At 42.1% G+C, this 18348-nt stretch overlaps 1 protein-coding gene across 1 annotated transcript; it reads left to right on the top strand.

The window, feature by feature from the left end:
* Positions 1-69: 69 nt before the first annotated feature.
* ndufaf2 (NADH:ubiquinone oxidoreductase complex assembly factor 2) lies at positions 70-18277 on the top strand. Its single transcript, XM_028033081.1, has 4 exons — positions 70-277; positions 13217-13306; positions 14912-14952; positions 17321-18277. Exons 1-4 carry the CDS (start codon positions 163-165, stop codon positions 17561-17563), a joined length of 489 nt encoding a protein of 162 aa, XP_027888882.1. The 5' UTR covers positions 70-162; the 3' UTR covers positions 17564-18277.
* Positions 18278-18348: the final 71 nt, after the last annotated feature.

Genomic DNA, 18348 nt, shown 5'->3' on the forward strand with positions numbered 1-18348 from the left:
TGGTGACGCAAAAACAACAATAACTGCTGTGATTGGTTGGAGCAATGTGGCTGACCAATCACGAAACGGGATGCTCGCCGTAAAGTGAAGCTGTAAGAGAAGGCAGAAAACTGTCACCAGATAAACCATTGCTCTCCAGAATTCTCGGGGTGTCCTCCAAAAATGAGCAGGATTGCTGGCCTCCTACGGCGAAGCTTTGGAATAGTACGTGAACATGTCGGGACAGATCACTTGGGGAATAAATATTACTCTATTCCCGAACAGAAGACGTGGACAGGTAGTCTATCAACACTTTTGTTAAAATTAGCTTGTCCTGATTTCAAGTGTAAAACTTACACATGCAGACATATGAAGTCAACTTTGGAAACCGTTCGGTAAAGTTTTTAATACGCCCTGACACCGAATCATACAACGTAGGTCGTGGTCTGTTACCTAAGCTTCTGTAGTTTCTGCTCCATTTTTATTATCCAACTTTCAATTAATTCTTACGAAGTTAGAAACAACAATTGTAGATATCTAAGTTCTTCATTCGCATTAATGTGGCATTGTTCTCTTGTTTACTGTAGATTATGACATTTCCCTTGCCCTGAATCGTTCTGTCCTTACCGTTTTACCTTTGTAGTACTCAATTATCGCCGCTAGATGGTGGAACAGTCCAAATAGCAGCCAAGCGGCAGTTCTGCGTCTGATTATTATTTATAAGGAGGCCCTGCTGAAAACTGGTATCACTCACTCCATTCAGGAGAACTGTGTCCATTGGAATATGACAGGGCTTCCAAACTCTATTGCGAGAAGTAGGGTGAGTCTTTCCAAACTGAAATTGAGTTTAAAGACACTGATCATGCCAACCACAACACAGTGATTGAATGTTTGTTGGCATTAATAGAGTTCTTTGTTGTAGTTTGAGATATGTTGCAGCTTAGACTGTTACATTATTTTCAAAAACAAGACAATGCATTTAAAAGTAACTGGATATCCACTGTGGCTGGCAAAACTATTCATTCCTCTTGAAAACATGAATTTTATTGGAATGTTATGTGACTAACCAACACAGAGTTGTGCTAAATTTGCAAAATGGAAGGACAATGTTATGTGGTTATCAAAACAATCCATAAATGACGAATGTTAAAAGTAGTATACAATTGCAATCCACTCCATTTTGGTTTAGATAAAGTCCAGCACAACCATTGGCCTTCAGAAAGTCACTCAGTGTCAGTATAGATACAGCTGCATAAATACAGCTGTTCTATCAAGGCAAACATGTGGATGAAGGTGCCACGGTCAAGTGAAGCCAAAATTAAACATTCAGAACAATTTGTGTTACAGAAAAACAGCACTGTACATTAGCTAGTACACACTAGTTCTAGTGTGACACACAGTAGTTGGAGTGTCATGCTTTGGGAGTGCTTTCCTCTTCAGGTGCAGGGCAGCAACTTTTAGATATTTCAAAAGAGGTGCAAAGACAACAACTCTAAACATAAACTCAAAGCTATAATGAAATGGTTTAATGCATATTAATGTAAAAAAAAAAAAAAATCCCTCAATAAAATCCAGGAACTATAGATTCTCAAACTTCCTGTTTGAGAGTCTGTTGCGAGTCTTGAACATGGATGTTCACGGTCTTCATCCAATCTGACACAGGTTTGTTTATTTTTCAAAGAAAAATGAGAAAATTTCCATCTCCAAATGTGCAAACCTAGTAGAGATACACCCCAAAGAACATGCCGCTGTGATCACAACAGAATCTACGAAATATGGCCGGATGCCCATGCATACCAGTCCTGGTTTTATAAATAAATATGGAAAGCAATATCTTATTTTTCTTCTGATTCAAAATTCTGCACAACTCTGTGTTGCTTTATCACATAAAAATGATTTTGCAAGGCACTGTACATACTCTTTAAATCCCAAGTGAAAGAGCATGGCTTTTGTATCTTTCAGTCACCCATTTCTAGCCAGTTTAGAAGAAAATGTTGTTGCCATAATTAATATGACTGAGTGGAGTTTGCTCTGTTGTCAGAGCAACAGAGAATGACATGAATGCATTCCCTGCAGAAGAAATGAAGCCATTATCTTTGCATCGTCTGTTTTGCTGTGGAAGGATTCACCTCTTGCAGGTTAAGCTTCTGCTTTTTTTTTTTCTTCTGCCTGAACGTGACTTTATTTAATTTAATTTATTTTTTTGGTTCACCTTTTCTCAGCAGTTTTTGCGGGGGAATCTTTCACCCGCATCGTATTTATAATTCATTACAAGGCAGCTCCTCCACCTCTGCCTGTCAACCTATTCAAATGAGACATCAGAAAAGCTGCTCTCTAGCATGCTTACAAGGTAATGTATGCACTGTCCCATCGCTAAGACTCACAACTGCTGATAGGCTAGCTGGTCTATGTAAAATAATAATTAAAAAAAATACTGTTGAGATAAACAACAGTAAGCAGCAGGCGGGCACAAATAAATGCTTGTATTTGCATTTATAATAAACATAGAAAGCAAGTGTTGCATCCTTTTGTCTACATTCAACCTTGTGGAACTAAATCATATGCATTATTCAGTCCATATGTCTTGCAGCAGCTAGCTTTTGATCTCAAACTGATAGGCCAAGCATGGGCTCAGGGCCTGGAGGCACAGACCACAGGGCTTTTCACTCAAGCGCATACGTTTTGCTCGAAATAGGTGAGGAGTTTCTCTCTCTCTTTTGTCTCCCTGCTCTGTCTACCCATTTGTCCATCTCTCCACATTTATCCATGCTTAGCTGCTTCCATTTTCTACCTCTCTCCAGCCGTTAACTTTTGAAAACTGGGGCGTAAGCAATTCTATGAGCCAGAGGTAGACTTCGTGTTAGGACTATAATGGCTGCCATGATAGGAAAACGTTTTTCTGTTTGTTTTATGTGCATTTGTCTGATTTGATTTCAACAACTTCTATTTGGGTTGTGCTTTTATTTGTTGCCCTTCCCCTTGTACTTCTGCCTCTACATTTTTTCCCCCTTTGAAGTAAGTCCAGCAAAGATTCTATTCAAAACACTAGCACAGAGAGATAGACCCAGCAGAGAGCCTTCTAAATCCCTATCCTCAGATGTTGCTCCTCATCAAAATGAAAGGGCATGGGTATAACGGGGACTTATAGCGGGAGAGAGAGGGAAGGAAAGCGAATCTCAGCTTCTGGTCCAGCAGCTTTAAAGAGCTCACAGAAAGAGCTGCTCTGCAGGCTGCGGGGTTCCTGTGAGTCTCGCCTACAAGAGAGCTGCTGACAATGTGGCCACTGGTCTTAGAAGGTCTTTGCCTTGTCGCCGTTTTCACTGTGCTGAGCTGAGAATCTATATTCTCCCCCGTCTTTTTTTATGTGCGCGTCAGTCCCCCAGGCCCAGCTCTGCCTCACTCTGCATGGGGGCACCGTGTCACGCTGCCCAGATGAAAGCCTGAGCGCTCTCTGGATGGGCTCATTCGTCTTCAGCAGCCAGACCCGGAGCCCCGACGCCCGCCTTCCCTTCCCTTCCCTTTTTTTTATTTAGGGAAGTGAGAGGCACGCTGACATTATCGGCTGCTGCAGGCACATTTGAAAATAATTGCCTGTATGATTGCTATTTTTTCTTACCTCTTTGAGGAGGTGTAGCCTTTGTCTTGGAATCAATGGCTGCTCAATACCGGACAGGGGAAAGGCAGTTTCCTTTCATGTCTCAGTGAAAGGGATGTATTTTTAGCGCTGTTCGTTTTAGCTGTGTGTGTGTGTGTATGTGAGTGTGTGTGTGTGTGCCATGCAGTTTTAATCTATTGGTCCTCTTTTGCTGTGTGGAGAATGGAAGAGATTCAGAGGTTCTTCAGAGGTGTGCCACGCAGGCTGGAGAGAAAAGAAGCATTGACTTGTCGTCCTATCACTATCTCCTCTCTCTCTCTTTGTCTATTATTTATTAGTATCCCCAGCTTGGTTCTATGAAGTGAAAAAGTACTCAGTTCTGCTATTTTCAGGACGGGGCGACTCTTGGGGGCCGAGGAAGGAGGTGTGTTCTTTGGCATTAGTGCATCTGTTAATGCACCATGACAGCTGCACACCTCAAATTTGTATTTTTAAAGAAAGTAGAGGGGAGGGAGGGGAAAAATATCATTTGCTGTGCGTTTTCTCCCCACTTCATGCCCTAACACACTTAACACAACAACAGATGGCTGTGTGTCATCAGAGCGTTGATTCAAGCCTCATATTTCCACCCAAAGACTCACAGCGGAAAGAGACGAGGGTCCAAATGGCTGTTCATTCTGCCACAAGTCATCCCCTGGGTGTGATGAAGGAAGGTCTATCCCGCCATAGGACACCGAGTCAGTGTTTACAGGAGCGTCAGTGTCCAGAACCGCCACTGTAAATTATGCTAATTGATCAGCGGCGATGCAACGCGTGGGGGTTTAAATGAAGGTTCTTTAATCATTATAGGGTCTAGCTCATCTAGCTCTGTGCGCCCTGCCAAGAGCATATTTGCATGCGTGTCTTGTGGCTCATCATGGAGTGACTTCGCTTGTTCATTAAAAAGGCATTTGAAGAAATAGATGCTGAAAATGAGAGAGTGGCCGCATTTATTTTCAATGGCGGAACAACCCAAATGGGCTCTGATCCAGCAATGGGGGTTCAAGTGTTTTGGAGGTCCATTAACTGCTGCCTATCTGCAGTGCAGCTGGAGATATACAGTGCCTTACAGGAGTTTCCGTTCTCGTTGGAACTCTTCTACATTTTCTCACCCTAGAACAACAAATATCAATGGAACTTATTAAGATTTCATGTAATAGGATCAACATAAAGTTGTGCGAAAGGGTGAAGTTAATGTAAAACCATGCATGGCTTTCAAATATTATTTTCCCCAAGAAAAAAGTAAAAAAAAAATTAAGCCCTATTTACTCTTAGAAACTCTAAATAAAATCCAGTGCAACCAACTGCCTTCAGACTTCCTCTGATTGCCCAAATATTCTGATAGGGCCACAAAGGTCATCACTAAGACAAGGGTCAGGGATAAATTTGTGGTGAAGGTTAAAGCTGGGTTATGCTATAAGCAAAGTGCTACGCTTTGAATGTCTCACACCGCACTGTTCAATCTGTCATCTTAAAATGTAAAGAGTCTGACATTGCCTATCAAGACATCACTGTATGCTTATACTGATAGAATTCGAATTTCTATATCGTCATTTAGCAAGAAAGCACAACAAAATTGAATCAGTCTGTTAAATGTCCAGTCCAGAAATCTTTATGTCTTTATGAAAGGGTGGGAAGAAAAAAAAGTTATTGTTGAGAGAAAGGCAGGGCACACCCTGGACAGGTCGAAAATCCATCACAGGACACAGAGAGACACACAGGACAAACAACCACACACTCTTATTTAAGGGCAATTTGGAGAGACCAATTAACTAACAGTCATGTTTGTGGACTGTGGGGGAAAGTCAGAGTTCCTGGAAAGAACAACACATCCCAGAAAGACTGGGATTCGAATCCAGGACCAGGCAAGGCAGCACCATTACCAACAGTTCCACTGTCCAGTTTTCCTGAACCGAATACTAAACCTTTAAGCAAAATGCTATTTGGAAAAAAAAAAAAACTAACTCTATGCCTTGACATCTCCATCTTTACTGTGAAACATGGCAGGTGTAGCAACATGGTGTTTGGGTGGATTTATTCAGAGGAATCAGGGAAACCGATCATAGTTGTTGAGAAAACAGATAGAGGTGAATACATAGCAGTTATAAAGAAAACCTTTTAAAGACAACAGCAAGTTTAATACTGATGAAGGTAAAGTCAATTGAAAATTGATATTTACATATGCTCTCCAATTAGGCTGACTGAGCTTGAACATAGTCAGCCTACTTTAATCTAATATATATACTGACATATAGTCTACTTTGTGTCAGTATATCATACAAAATCCAGATAAGATACTCAGAAATGTAATTTATTATGGTTTTTTTGTTCTTTTTTCTATCCTATGTTTACTGTATGATTTACAAAGAAAAGGAACCAGAGCTTTAATGTAAAAATAATCACATTCTGCTAGCCTAGATGTGTTTTGACACCCGAGGACTCTTTGTCGGTCAGAAACTCAACCTGGAAGACTGACAGACAGGTAAGGCACAGCAGCAGACGGCTCCTGGAGCCTGCCACTGCTTATTCAAGTCAGAATATTTTAATAAAGCAGACAGGCAGAGAGAAATCAGGCAAAGTGGAAAAGGAAAGGAGAAAAGATAAGACCAGGGGAAACTATTGGAGGGTGGAAGAAAGAAGATGGCGTACATGGAATGAGTGACAAAGAACAAAGAAGGTGCTGACATATTGGGGTGAAATTATAGAGTGGAGTGGAGGGAAGAATGGATGGAGTAAAAGTGAAAGGAGGATTTCTGACAGGGTAAAATGAGTAGGTGGATATGTGGAGGGGGAAAGAGAGGTGGTAGCGATAGGTTAATGGTGAGAGAGTGGTGGTTTTTGAAGATGTAATGGAGGGAAAGGAATGGAGGGAGCATGGAGGATTGGAGGTGAACAGAAAGGGGTGGACAGCTAGGTTTGTGAACAACATGCACATGGGCCTCAGAGGAGGTGTGGAGGGAGGAGAGGAAAGGAAAGGAAAGGGGGTTCCAGACCGCTCCAAAGCCTCACAAAGGATTCTGACTTCCTGCCTTACCGTAGTTCCTTTTACAAGCCATTTAGGAGTTGGTGAGTAACTTAGTAAGGATGGGTGGTCTCAGATAGAGCGATCCTAAGGATCACTGCCACCTTTATGTCTGCCCGCCTTTAGGTATATGGTAACAAACAGATTAAATTGGTGTTTGTATTTTAAATTAACAATTCTCCTACATTCTATCATAAATTGCTCAAACCTCTTTGGAAACAGGAAAGCGTCTGATAAATTAAACTGATCATTACTTTACTCTCAAGCTCCTCCTCTCTGTAGAACTGGCAGAAAACAATGACTGGCATTTTCCTTCTAAACCTCATCCCACATCACTAGGCTTCAGTATAATGGGTAACCATGGTTACAGGCTTCACACATGCCTTCCATGATTATTTTTTTCCCCTCCTGGAAAAGAGATTGGGAGGGAGAAAAGAGGGTGTCCTTATCGGTGCATCGTCACCCCTATGTATCAGTGATGCTCATTGGATCTCTCCATCTTCATAAGGCTGTCTGTTATGATACAGGCATTCACCCATTCCCCACACAAGGCTCAGCTGGAGATAAATATACTTGGCTGAATGCGACCTGACAGGCCCGCTCTGTCAAGGAGGCTTATTTTTATTTTTGCTTTTCTTTTTGTCCCAACACTGAGCCCAAAACCTTCCCAGTCTGGCTGAGAATGCTGCTCTCTATTGAGAGATTGCGACATTGCAGATGGATGCTTTTAACACTAAAAGTTCTTATTTAGAGTTTTCTCCCCTTTTTAAAAAAAAAAAAGTTGCACAATATTTAAAATCAGTGCTTATCTCTAGATCACTGTGTCCATTAGTAATCACAATCAGCAAGCAATTTAACATATTCACGCTCGGCATACCACTAGGGTATATCTAGTCTATTGGTTGAGCTTTGACTGCTCTGGACAACCGGACCTGAGTAGGGGCCAACTCTCATTAAGAGTGAGAAAAATGTGGGTTTATCACAACCAATATGGTCCTTGCAATATCACAATTGCATGTTTTCTTCATATTATGTAACTGTATTATAACAAACATGCACTAAAACTGCTGCCTCATTCTTCACTTTGGAAATTGCTGCTTACAGTTTCAGGAAATCCAAATGGTCAAAATAACTCAATCAGTGGGTGATTCAGAGGAGTCTAGATCCAGAAATTATACTTAGTCAAGAGCAAGCTGGGGTTGAAATTCAGCCCAGGAGCTTGGTTTGGAGAGGCCTTTAATCCAGGGGTCGAAATTAGCACCCGCCACCGGCCAAATGCGGGTAAAAGTATGAAGTGGCGTGTAAATTGGAGCAACGTACCCGCCACTGTGGTGGGTTGACAATTTGAGCAAAAAAGCTACATTCAGTTTGAACTTCTGTCCAGGGTAGCAGTGGCTGACTGGACTACAGACTGATGTATATAGGATGAACCTAGCCTGTTATAATTTAACAAAAACATATATCAAATATAATTTTTATCGACCGCGACAGCCCATTGGTTGATTTCATTGGCGGACATTGGACTTATCCAATTAAATCCCTCGGTTCTCCTTGGCCCGCCCCTCTCCATCGAGGTTATAAATAGCGCCATTTCAACTAACCGGAGTCCCGAGAAAAGTGAGCGGGTACGAGACGGGGTGAGTCAGAAAAACTACAAGTAAAACTAAAAAGCGTGCAAGCCCATTCAGAAAAATGTGTCAAACTAAGCAATATGTTAATTACCACACAGTAACGTCACCGTGTTTGTGTTTAATGACAGAATTAAAAATAAACATGAGTCAACAAAAGTTTATTAAGGAAGCAGCTTATAAAAATCAAAGCAAATATTAGGGAACAAAAAAATCCCAAAGTTATACAGACCTATTTAATTTATTAAGGGAAATTATAGGTTTTTAGACAGTTTTAGATGTCATAAAGTTTGGACCACAATCGTTTGACTGTAAAATGTTAACACATAACATCCCAAGTTTGCGACAGAATGACTGTCATGTAAGCAGTGCTTGACAATCATGCTGCTTGTTTCTAGTTTCGTCTCTGACCTTGCCCCCTTCATCACAGAAAGTATCTGTTAATTTGATGCAACTTGCCAAGTCCTGCAGTAGTTTTTTTGTTCTATTATCCCAATGTTTTTCAGCCCCACCAATGTTTTCTCCTTACTGTTTTTTTTTTTGTTGACAAATTGGAAAGGACCGCTCATATCTCCATTTGGTATGGAAACTATCACAACTGCCTATGAAACGCCAAAGTGGCCGTGCTGATGAGCTTTATGGTGTAAGAAGAAGCAACAGGAACAAACCACGTTTTTGGGAAGCATCATGAACTCCTGTACTTACAACAAAGTTTCCTTAAAAAACAGTCCCTTATTGTAGTTTTTTTTTCTTCATATTTTTTTCCTGTGAGCTATGTAGGAATTTGTACGGAATTCCAGCTGTGCAAATTCCTACACATAAATTTCTTGCAGGAAATTTCCCTGCAAGACATTTTCTGTCTTGCAGTTTTCAGGACATAAATTCTTGCAGGAAATTTTCTGTCCTGCAAGAAAATTTCTTATCAAGTTGTTTGTGTTCCTCTGTAGAAGTGGTCATTTGCATCCAAAAGGTAATTTATGTATCTGGTAAAGGTTATGTCTGAGAGCTGTGCCAGTTGGACGATGACAAGGGTAAAGACTAGGTGAGCAAGGTCTGATTGGAGTGGGATGTTGCATTCTGGTACAACACAAATGAACACGGTGTTTTTAAGCTGTAGATGTTAGTGCGGTGATAAAGGGAGGGTGTGACAGAGTCCACCTGTTGTGGTCTGGTGCAGAGTGTGTTTTAAGGAATGTCTTCCGCCGTTGTTGAGCGACGTGTTTTCCCCTGACATCTTTCTCTGCCAGAAAAAAAACAACAAAAAAACAAGACGCAGCAAAAGAGATGGCATGAAGATGCCGGGGATGACATTGTGGAGGTGAACAACCTCTCGGGCCGCCCCCAGCGGTACTCACCTGGGAGCTGATGTGTGAGATTGTTGGGGGGAGAAAGGGGGAGTGAGGGGTTTGCGTGTTGAAGCAGGTGATGGAGTTTAGTGGGGTGTGTTCAGGGTTCAAAGAGCAGCCCTCGGAGCGCATCATGTTTTATTTTAACGATTGGGAAGGGTTGAGGTACGGCTGCCACGGCAACCCCCTCACCCATCCTGCTCCTCCGCTTCCATCCTTCCTTCTTTCCTCCCTCCCTGCCTTCCTTTTCCTCTCCCCTCCCCCAGGATTCACAGCCAGCCTCACAGATGAGTTGTGCTCAGACAGGTGAGATGGCTCATGAATATTTATGCCGTGGGATTTCATTCCTCCCTGCCGCTGGACCCTCCCCCTCCTCTCCAAGGCGGTGCTGCGTTTGTCCTTCACGGTAAAGAGGCAGCGTCCTCGCTCCTGTCCCTCAGGTTAATCTGCCTTGCTCTCTAGCCAGTTGTGTGTTGGTGTGTGTGTGTACAGGTGTGTATTTGACTAGTAAATAGGCTTTCTCCTAGTGAGTGATGAGAAGGCAGACGTGTCACAAGGGGACCCGCTGAGATTGTGAGCTCCTAACACCCTTCATACCTCTCTGGGTGTCTTACTCAAGGTGGAGAAAGAACTGTGGAGCAGACAGATTACATACTGATGACTGGATGTGGCAGGATGAAGTTATTCTACCATCAAAACATGCAATATTAATATTTAGATATTAAAATTTATTCATTTATTAGATTTTGGATTCTTTTGATTAATCAGATGTGATCCAGAAACATGAAGAGGCAAAACTCAGTGAGTCACATTTAAAAATCCTGGGCACAACTTCCTCTGTAATATGCTGTTTTTAAAACCTTTAAATGCAAATTCACTGGTTCTGGGAAGCAACCTTGAAAAAACTCATTACAGTATGGTCTGACCTTAGTAACTTTTTAAGTTGTGGATAGATGAAAAGATGTGCAAAACCCTTTGCACTCACTTTAACTTCTCCTTTAACTTACTCACTTTACAAGCTATAGCAGTGTATTTCACTGGGATTTTCACTGGGATTTAGTGTGACAGACCAACAGAAAGTAGTTCTCAGCTGTGAAAAAGAAGTTTCACAAATAAATCTGAAACAAGTGTACATTTGTATTCAGTCCCCTGCGTCATTATTTTTGTAGAACCACCTTTGGCTGCAGTTACAACTGCAAGTCTTTTCAGGTTCGTCTATCAGCGTTGCACATCTGGAAGAAAAGTTTTTTGCAAAATCTTTCTTTTGCAGAACATCTGAAGGTCAGGCAGGTTGAATGGTGAGCTTCTATGAACTTCAGTTTTATAACTTAGCAAAGATTCTCAGGATGTTTTGGCCGGTTGTCTTGCTGGATTACCTTCCAGCAAGACAGTTTAGCCCTCCAATCCAGTTTAGCTACACTTATCTTCGTTTAAACTATGCCTACCTTTTACACAGCATGGCGCTTCCTCCACCATGTTCCATTGTGACAAATTTTTCAGGTTGATGTATAGTGTTTATGGTTTTTTTTTGGGGGGGGGGTTGCATGAAAGGACAAAAAGAGCCGTCTTGGTCTCATCTGATTAGAGAACCGTCTCCCACATGTTTGCAGTGTCCCTTACATGACTTTTGTGAAAACCTTTTCCTGTTTATTTTCAACTATATACACTGCTGGTTGAGCTCAAGATATGAAAGCACCCAATATTGTTTTATAAACCCAACTCTGTATTAAGCCTTTCCCAACTCACAGCTTTGTGGTTGGGGAAAATGCAAATCCAAATAAATACTGTTTGTACAACACTGTTTGTCCATCACAAACATGATGGGAGGATCCAGAATGGATGTACAAACAGTATTTGTCACTAAAATCCAGGGATAAAACCTGTACTGGAAGTGGGGTTTAGTCATGCTGCAAAATCATCGCTACAGGAGTGGAAGCATGTCGGCGTCAAACAGGAAGGGAGGAATAGGAGGGGAGGGAGAAACACAGAGGAGACAGAGAAAGGTAAGCTCCTCTCTTTATGCTTATTATTTAGGCATTAGCTCGCTAAGCACATTGCATGTGGGGACTTTAATGCAATTTTCCATTTCATTCTGCTGCCACCCACTCCTGATGCAAATATGGATATGATCTGTTTATAATTAGCATACCTGTTAAACGCCTTAGTTAGTATTGCCTAGAGAATCGCAGCCTTTTGTTTGCAGGCAGTTGTCTTTGCCGTGCCATCTTGGGAGAATTTCAAGGAAGCATTTTCCCGAGAGACATCTAAGATTGGGTTTTGCTAGCTAATTGAAGGATCACATTGTTCATTTTTCTCCTTTTTGCTGTAGTTTAGCAGAACAGGTGAAATCTGGTGTTTGGATATCGGCGAAATCCATCTGCGTGCTGAGCCGGAGCCTGCGAGGGGCCTTTTGTGACAACCTAGTGGGAACCAAGGCAGAACTAAAGCATTACTAGCCTAATTAGCTGACCTGATTACTGTACGGACTGGATGGAGTGTGGAAAAGAATCATCCTCACAAGACATAATTACAGAACAGCACACAGGCGCTGATTTTCAATGGGGAACCAAGGGCCGTGAACAGAACTCGCTTCGTCACTTTGGAGGGCCATCGTTTATCCATCTCAGTGCCAGAGCTATATGTTATGGCTGAAGTAAACATTAAGGCCATCAGTCTGCGGTGCGCATGGCGCTGCTTGCATCCATTTGTCCGTGTCCAGTGAGCTGCGGAGAGACTGTGATGGAATCCTGACAGATTGTCTGTGTTTTGGAGCGTGTTGTTTTCTTTGCCCATACATTTTTCTTCTTCAAGCCATGTTTGCCATGCATCATCACGCTCTCTCTCTTTCTCACTCTTGCTGCCTCCCTGCTTCTTCCTCCTCCCTCATCGCCTCGTCCTTTCTCAGATAGACATCTGACTACCTGTGAGGAGAGAAACTATGGAAACACAGAACTTGTTATTTCTGAACACGACTCATGTGAAGACGACACGGCAAAAAGTGGGCTCTTTCTTCTCCTGTCTCTCTGTGGTTCCCCCTCCCCTCCTTCGGTCACCGTCTCCATGTCACTGTGTGCCAGCCAAACTTGTCTAATCAGCAGATTTGACCAAAATAATTGGCAGTGGCCTTGCTGCCAGCGAGCGTCGTGCTGTATACAGATAGGGAGAAGGAACGCTTAATATTCCAAGCAGCTCGTGCCTCTGCTGTTCCCTCTGATATCTGACCTCTTTTGTCTCCTGCTGTGCTTGATGTTGATTTTGGAGGGCATTGTTAACCAGGGCGCTGTGATTGGAAGAGGTAGCCGGTGGAGGGGGGCCGTGGTTGGTTGGGTTAAAGGAAAAGCCCATTTGCATAAAGGCTTAGCCCAGATTTGGAGCCACTCAGCGAGATCTGAGGAGAAGGGCCCGAGGGCCGCGAGGTAATCATCCATGGCCTGTCACAGCGCTGTCATCCCCGCGTGGATTTGTCTGTGTGTCTGGAGAACATTGTGCCTGGACTACTTTGTGTTTATTTCCCTTTGCATTTGGTGTGCAACATTGGCGAGCGCCTCCATCAAATCACACTTGCTGTCTTTTTATTTTTTATATACTTTTTTTTTTCCCTTTCCAGGGAGGCAGATCCGTGCCAAGCGGATGGTGGAGGCAGCCAATCCTGCAGAGTATGAATATATGGAGGGCAGCATTCCGATAGAGTGGGAAGGTACGTTTGGGCTGCAGAATCTGTGCCGCATATTGTACTTATCACTAATTTTAAACAAAAAAAGGAGCTAAAATAAAAGAGAATGACAGATCCATGGCTTCATCTTCTGGGACCTTGGCTAATCCAATAGTTTTCTTTTTTTTTTCTTTCCCTTCATCTTGCAAGATGGAATGGGGGCTGGGAATGAGTTTATCAAAGATGCCTTCTGCCGGCGTTATACAACCGTACCATAAAAAAGTGTTTCTTACAACTGGATACAAACTGTTCCCTGTGTCTCAGACTGGCTTTATCCACCTTAAACCCCCTCATCCTGCCTCGCCCCATCCCTCATGCATTTTCATCAGGATGCAAATAAGAAATGGATAAAAGAGGCCCAGAATCCCCATGCTAGCTGGAGCAAGAGTTGCAAAATCTCTCTCCCTCTCTCTTTCTCCTCTCTCTCTCTTTTTCTGGCTCCCTTTAACCTGCTCTGCTGTGCAGCCAGCTCAGCCTGAATAGCTCTTCATCAACAGAGGGAGGGAAAAGAGATGTGATGGAGAGAGTTCTGCTCAGGAGTGGAGGGAGGGATGGAGGTGTGTATGAGGAGTGACACAGCATGTGCTTTAAAATCTGAAGATCAAGGACGATGGACATGTCTCGCTGACCCGGTTCTGCCAACACAAAATCCGAACGGATGTCTTGTATTTATCATGAACTATAAACTTCTTTATAAAGTTGAATAATTTTCCACATTGCACCACTCTACATCTACAAATTTTCATGTTTTTGGTTGGGGAGTTTTTGTGGCTGATAAACATGGATTAATGTTTTTTTTTATGTGATCTGGACAGTGTGGTATGTATTTGTGTTCACTTCCCTTTTACTCTGACGCAGCTGAATAGAAAAACAGTTCAACCTACTGCATTCAAAAATCAACTTCATAATACATAAAGTCCATCTGTGAATAACAGCAATGTGGAGAAACAGGAGCAGACTGTTTCAGGGATGGAGCTCTGGTGACATCTAAGGCAGGAATGTGTTATAAATGTTAAACTTTGAACTTGTTTCAAAGGTTTGATCAGTTCATCATCCAAAACAGTACAACGTCAAACCTAACAAGACATGGCCACCCTAAACTAGCCGGCTAGGACAGGAGAGCATTATGTAAATTACAACAAAAGATGATTCTCCAAAGTGTTGATTCAAAGAAGTCTGAATGCAATTGCACAACATACTTCAGATTTTCATTTGTAAAAGTTTAAGCTTATAAATTCCCCTCCACTTCACAATTATGAGCCACTTTGTGTTGGAACGTCTTATCTAATCCCAATGAAACGCAGACATTTGTTGTCCACTAAATGTGAGAAAAACATTCAAGCGATAAGAAGAATCTTGTTGCAAGGCACAGTAGTTCTGGGCGCTTTGGGTTTACAAAGTCAGATAAAACGAGACCAAGTAAATCAAAAGCTGTGTATCAGTCCCCAGCAAGCATGGAGGCTTCCTCAGTGATGCCGGAGCTGCAGCCTTTAAATATGACTGCAGGTTTTGTTTGTGCAGCGTATGTTCGTGTGGGTGTTCTCACTCTTGTGTTTTTTTTTTCCTTCTTCCTCTCTTCTCTCCTTGCAGCTTGGATCCGAGGTAGACGGAAGGAGCCTCCCTCCATCGAGGTACACTCTCCCCACTCCTCCCACCCCACAGTTTCCCCGCTGTGCTGATGGTTGGACTCTGGGGGACTAGTTCCAAGGGAACGAAAGAAGCAAAGCTGGAAAGAAAAAGCTTTGATTTGTTTTATCGTACTGAATCCAGGAACTTTAGGGGACAGGTGTTAAAATAAACAGCAGCTGAAGTGCCTTGATGGTGAGACTGAGAGCAGAAACAGCCTCCGAACAAGGAGGCTCACTGACACCGTGTCCCAGTTTACGTTCTCTTTTTCCAACAGAAGCCTCCATCTCGGCTTTTTGTATTTTATTTCTGGCACTCTCTGAGACGGGAATGGTGAAAGCGTGCAGTTTTTGTCTCCCCACCCCCCACCCCCCCCCCACACACACACACACACTCCTGCTCCTCTCTCTGGGTTTATTGCTCTTTAAATGCGAGAATGCTGGAAATTATTTGGCTGGGAAAATGTGGGCCTATAGGAAATCCCTTGGAAGGCCGGTGCTCAGGCACTCTCTCTGTCCCCCCCGTCCTCTGTCCCTGCCAGTAGCCGGTGCCATCTCCTGCCTTTCTTTTTGCCAGAACATTCTCTTCCAATTTTCTGCCTTACTTCTGCCCAATAGCTGCCATCGACAGCTGGACGGCGGCGATGCGGCCAAGGCTCCACTCCCAGCACATTACCCTGCCCCTTGTCACGCTCCCTCTTTTCCTGGTCCAAATCGACATAAATTGATTGGATTAAATCCTGTCATTAACAGGCTGGAAAAGCAGCTCAGTATGTTTGTCTCCCTCCCCAAAGCAGATCTTTTTGGCCATAGATCTCCCTGTTTTTTTATTTTTTTTTTATTTTCCAGTCCTTCAGTTTTGCCAGCACACAACAGCATCATGCCCAGTCCTCCCTTCCTCTTTGGCTCCCGCAGCCAGGGCAAGGCTAACATCACTGTGAACACTAGATGCAGGGCTCAAGTGGGTAACTATTCCACCAGTGGACTGTTCATTTTATAAGCGTTTCCAGGATTTAAATTGGTTTCCGATAATGCAGTATAAATGCCTCCTGTCCTTTCAGTTTACCAATCTGTTCCAAGTGCTACAGTTTTAAGCAGTGGTTATTATGTCGCTGCAGGTTAATGGAAAGTTGCACTTCTGGCTCAACAGAAACAGCTGTTCATGCAAGGACTGGATTAAAACTTTATTTCTCCTCTGATTTGGACAAGTGCGAATCAGATGCTCCAACAATAAAGAGAGGTTCTTCATTAAGGAGGGAAGCTATCATTGCTTTCATTTGAATGTTCTGGCCAGTTATCTTGTGGTCACTATTCTGATTTTCTGCAGCGTTTTTGTGCTCTCATTTTCTTAGAAGTTGGAAGCTCAGCACTTTAACCAACCCAGATATTTGTTTTATGATGAAAATGAATGAATAGTGTCAAGATACATATGCCAGATGCTTGAGTTTTTTGTTTTTCTCTTATAAGAAGAATGATAATGGGAATTAAAGCTAAAATAAATAGTAGCACTTGTTGAGTCATGTCAAAAGAAAATTTCAAGGAACATTACATTTATTTTATAATGTGTTATTTTTGCATTTAATGAATATTTTTTTCCAAGTCATACAACAAAAAGTTATAAGATTTTTTTTTTTAAATGTTCAGATTATTAAACTTTTAGTTTTGTTCCTAAAATAGAGACGTAAACATCTTGGATAGCCTTGTATCCTATTTAAAGTAGTAACGTTCTAAGTAATTGGGATTGCTTCTGCCCGTGAACTGCAGCAACTGCAGTTGCTGCAGCAAGTCTGTGGGTTAGTCTGTGGGTTAGCAGACTAACCCTAGTCTGTGGGTTCAGTTTACCAAGACTAAACCCACAGACTAAAAAAAAAAAAAAAATCTAAATTACTTCATAATTTCCTCATTTAATCAGTCTGAATGTATTTATTATGCACCTACGAAGCATGACATTATGACTTTGTCATATATAGGTCCCAGGTTTGCTGCTAAAGCAGCCCAGATCTCTCAAGGTTTGGACTTTATTCTCGATAGATACAAATCGCTGCAGACTGCGAACTCTCCACCCTCCATATCAGCTCCCCTCCTTCCCATTCCCTGTTTTACCTTCTAACACAGAAACTTTGAGCACAACATTACTGCCCTATATATTCCATCCACTAACAGGTGTCAAGATGAATCGGTCTAATTCATGTCACACGTCGGTCAGTGGTCATAATGTTTTGCCTGACCTGTCATTATCAGCTGAGACGTCATTACATTCCGAGACGGTGAAAGTGATTTTACGTTGCTTTTTATTTCTATAAGATTTTAGAAGTGTTTAAACGTTCCTGATAATCAGTGTAAAGAACGTAAACGTATGTGGTTTGTTACTCAGGAGCTGATGATGCACGAGTCCCAGAGGAACGAGGTCAAGCTGAAGGCGATGGAGCTGGAGGAGAAAGATCTGGCACTACAGGCTAAAGACTACGAGGAAGGCCTAGTGGCGACTCCTGCCAGGACTGTGGCCAAGGGCCACGCATCCACCGCCATCTTTGGCAAGGAGGAGCTCAGCGAGGAGCCAACCAGCACTGCAAACAAGTTCCAGCCCGGTTCCTGGTTGCCCACGTCAAAGAAATAGCTCGAGACCTCCACAGAGACTGAGACATGAGGCAGTGCAAAGTAAAATACAGTCCAAACGTTAGCAGTGAGTACTTTGTTTAGGATTGAAACTCTTCTATGGAAGAGTTTCTGTTATCAAATTGAAGACTTTAACTAAATATAGAATGATCTGTTTTCAGGTTTAACGAAAGCCTGAAAAACATTAGTGTGATTTTACTTTAAAACTGGTTGATAGAATCAGTCATTCTATCAGATTTTATTTATAGAGCACTTTTCTTACACTCAGGTGCAACACAATGCTTTATAGATGTTAAAAAACAGAAAGAAGGGACAGCGAACCACAACAGACACAATGAGATTTATCAAAGTGATCAAATCAGGGCAAGTGGAGTTGTATAATTATATTGATGAATCTGATTTAAACAAATGGTCTCCACATTTCTACTACCAGAACATACAATAATATTTCATTATAATTTCATGAGCAATCCTTTCATTCATTCCAGCAGATTTCTGTCAAAATTCAACAGAGAATCCAATTGGAAAAATAACTGCAGTTGGAGATGCATGTATTCTTTTAGAAATGTTGCCTAAAGATACAAAAATAAAGTTTGCCAACTTAAAAACTGACGACAGATACACACCTCGCTGTTTTGGTTTCTAAAGACAAGTGCAAGAAATAATTATTTTAAAAAAGGTTTGGATTTTTAAAATAAAATTGTTTTAAACATTGTCTGGTTTCCCCTTTTTTATCATAACTGATAGGCTTCTGTGCTATAATGACAAAAAGGACAGGGGCAATTA

This window comes from Xiphophorus couchianus, chromosome 12 (genome assembly GCF_001444195.1).
Source record: "Xiphophorus couchianus chromosome 12, X_couchianus-1.0, whole genome shotgun sequence".
Lineage (NCBI taxonomy): Eukaryota > Metazoa > Chordata > Actinopteri > Cyprinodontiformes > Poeciliidae > Xiphophorus > Xiphophorus couchianus.

Excerpts from the sequence above, each read along its gene's own strand:
- ndufaf2 (XM_028033081.1), top strand. The coding sequence starts at position 163 with ATGAGCAGGATTGCTGGCCTCCTACGGCGAAGCTTTGGAATAGTACGT. Across the intron at positions 278-13,216 it reads CGAACAGAAGACGTGGACAG|GGAGGCAGATCCGTGCCAAG; the intron begins GTAGTCTATCAA and ends TTCCCTTTCCAG. Across the intron at positions 13,307-14,911 it reads CATTCCGATAGAGTGGGAAG|CTTGGATCCGAGGTAGACGG; the intron begins GTACGTTTGGGC and ends CTCTCCTTGCAG.